Below are 2,660 nucleotides of genomic sequence, written 5' to 3'. Positions count from 1 at the left end.
GGGGCCCGAGACCACCCAAAAAGACCACGATTTGCAAAATATCACTGCTTTTTTTACTGCATTTTATTTTTTTTTTACCACAAACCAATTCATCATGATATTATCTATCCTGTAGTATGAACACCACGCTAGTGTTGCCATAGTTACTCCGTCCCTGTTACTGACACAGCCTCCCAGTACAGCTCTGATGAGTGATGACATCACAATGGAATGTGCAGTGTCCTATGACATCACAGTGCTGTGTGCAGTGCTCTGTGTGTCCGGGCTGCACCGGCCTCACTCCTGATTCTGCTCTTGTAGATGATGGAGGCTCCGAGTGTGCTCGTGCTTTATGTGCTATGTATGCTCTGTGCTTGGTGCTTTGGAGTAAAGGAGGTGACGGAGACATCAGGTAATGGCGGCATACTGGGGGAACTCTACTGCTCTACATGGAAATTACATTTCTCTATATAATCTCTGTATTTTCCTTCCTGGACAGTGACCTCAGGGATAGTGACCCCCAGCGGGCAGGACGGCGGCCAGAACAGTGAGTAGTCACTCCCACAGTGATATATACACACACACACATCATATCATATACTACTACTACCACAACTACCACTACTACTACTACTACTACTACTACTACTACTACTACTACTACTACTACTACTACTACTAATAATAATAATAATAATAATAATAATAATAATAATAATAATATCTGTCTCTGTTATTACCAGGCGGAGGCATTATCATCCTCATAGTCGCTGCGGTCCTTGTGTTTGTTGCCATAATCCTCTGGTAAGTTTCTGCTGCTTTTTTTTATTTTATTTCAGATCAACTGGTGTCAAAATTTTCTATAGACTTACAATTTGCTTCGCTATAATAATCTCCAGTCTTCCAGTACTTATCAGCTGCTGTATGTCCTGCAGGAAGTGGTGTGTTCAGATAAATGAATTATGTCATCTTTAGACGTTTACCTAAGGACTTTGCTTTGTTTTACAGCGCTATATATTGGATCAGACGCCGGCGTCGCCACAAGCTAGAAGGGACCGAATTACGAGAAGTCATTGTCCACAATCCAGGTAATACTTACAATATCATAAATGTCTTAAAGGGGGACTCTGGCATTCTTTTTTCTTCTTTTAAATTTACTGACGTCAGAAAGTTATATAGATTTTTATTCTACCTCTATTTAAAAATCTCTAGTCTTCCGGTACTTATCAGCTGCTGTATGTCCTACAGGAAGCAGTGTATTCTTTCCAGTCTGACAAAGTGCTCTCTGCTGCCATGTCTGTCCATGTCAGGAACTGTCTAGAGCAGGAGAGGTATTTGCTTTGTGTCAGACTGGAAATAATGTACCACTTCCTGCAGGGCATGCAGCAGTTGATAAGTACTGGACAACTGGAGATTTTTTAATAGAAGTAAATTACAAATTCATATAACTTTCCAAAACCTGTTGATTTGAAAGAAAACATTTTTTGCAGGAGTATTGCTTTAATATTTAGATTGTGATCCCCCTTTAGTTATCCTGTTAGTGTTATACTGGGTGTTGTTTATGGCGGCCTGTACTCTGTCTATGGCGGCCTGTACTCTGTCTATGGCGGCCTGTATTCTGTCTATGGCAGCCTGTATTCTGTCTATGGCGGCCTGTACTCTGTCTATGGCGGCCTGTACTCTGTCTATGGCGGCCTGTACTCTGTCTATGGCGGCCTGTATTCTGTCTATGGCAGCCTGTACTCTGTCTATGGCGGCCTGTACTCTGTCTATGGCGGCCTGTACTCTGTCTATGGCGGCCTGTATTCTGTCTATGGCGGCCTGTACTCTGTCTATGGCAGCCTGTACTCTGTCTATGGCGGCCTGTTCTCTGTCTATGGAGCAGCAGATAGAGGCTCATAACACAGGATGATACTGATGTCTTGCCTTTTACATTGCAGACGTTCCAGAGGTGGATATAATCCCGGATGTGGCGATTGGCTGCGGAGATGAAGCCGCCATTGTCGAGGAGGCTGAGCCCGTCATCCATCGCCTGCCACATATAGAGATCACCACCATGATCAAAAAAATGGCTGATTTCACGTCCAAGCCAAAAAAACGTCCACCAGTGGCAATGACGCTACATGAAAAGACGGAAGAAATCAAGAGGAAGAAGAGATTCCGTTTTAAGAGATTCCGCTCCTTCTTTAAGATCCAAAGAAAAAGATCTCTGACGAGGAGCCAAAAAAGGAAAGAACGAGATGAAAAATGCCGACAGGTCGGCCGGTGGCTGGAGCGGCGCAGAAACAAAAAAAATAGGATAGAAGAAAGAACTCCCAGAAAGAGCAGGAGATCCTCCCTCCTCTGCTGTGGATAAGGTGCCGTGCCGGCCATGGACCCAGCCTCATCCCCCATTATATTTCTCACCCACAATAAATATCTTCTGTGGAAATACTGATGACTTATGGCCGTTCCTTTTCCCATCACTCTCAATGGATTAGATCCCTGTGATTCCTGCAGTTACTAGGAAACCATTACTATAACTGGTGAAACACGTAGGGAGGTAGGGGCAGGTACCAGCGGGGGGGGTTCTTTTCCAGGACAATCTCACCACTCCACCAGAGGGGTCTAGATGAGAAGGATATACAAACGCGCTGACCATATGCAAATAGGAATACATTATCTATCCAGGTTGCAGGGCT

The 2,660-nt window shown here is 44.2% G+C and overlaps 1 protein-coding gene across 2 annotated transcripts; it reads left to right on the top strand.

Annotated features, from left to right (window-relative positions):
• Window positions 1–296: 296 nt before the first annotated feature.
• LOC138789449 (uncharacterized) lies at window positions 297–2,412 on the top strand. Of its 2 annotated transcripts, XM_069968097.1 has the most exons (5): window positions 297–391; window positions 479–526; window positions 723–783; window positions 988–1,067; window positions 1,920–2,412. In XM_069968097.1, the coding sequence occupies exons 1-5, from the start codon at window positions 301–303 to the stop codon at window positions 2,333–2,335; spliced, it is 696 nt and encodes a 231-aa protein (XP_069824198.1). In that variant the 5' UTR covers window positions 297–300; the 3' UTR covers window positions 2,336–2,412. The 2 variants fall into 2 exon arrangements, with proteins under 2 accessions (XP_069824198.1, XP_069824199.1); XM_069968098.1 differs by lacking the exon at window positions 479–526.
• The last annotated feature ends 248 nt before the right edge of the window (window positions 2,413–2,660 follow it).

The sequence above is a fragment of the Dendropsophus ebraccatus genome, chromosome 4 (assembly GCF_027789765.1).
Source record: "Dendropsophus ebraccatus isolate aDenEbr1 chromosome 4, aDenEbr1.pat, whole genome shotgun sequence".
Taxonomy (NCBI): Eukaryota; Metazoa; Chordata; class Amphibia; order Anura; family Hylidae; genus Dendropsophus; species Dendropsophus ebraccatus.
Note: the sequence above shows the minus strand (reverse complement) of the source record. Positions and strands in the feature narration are given on the sequence as shown.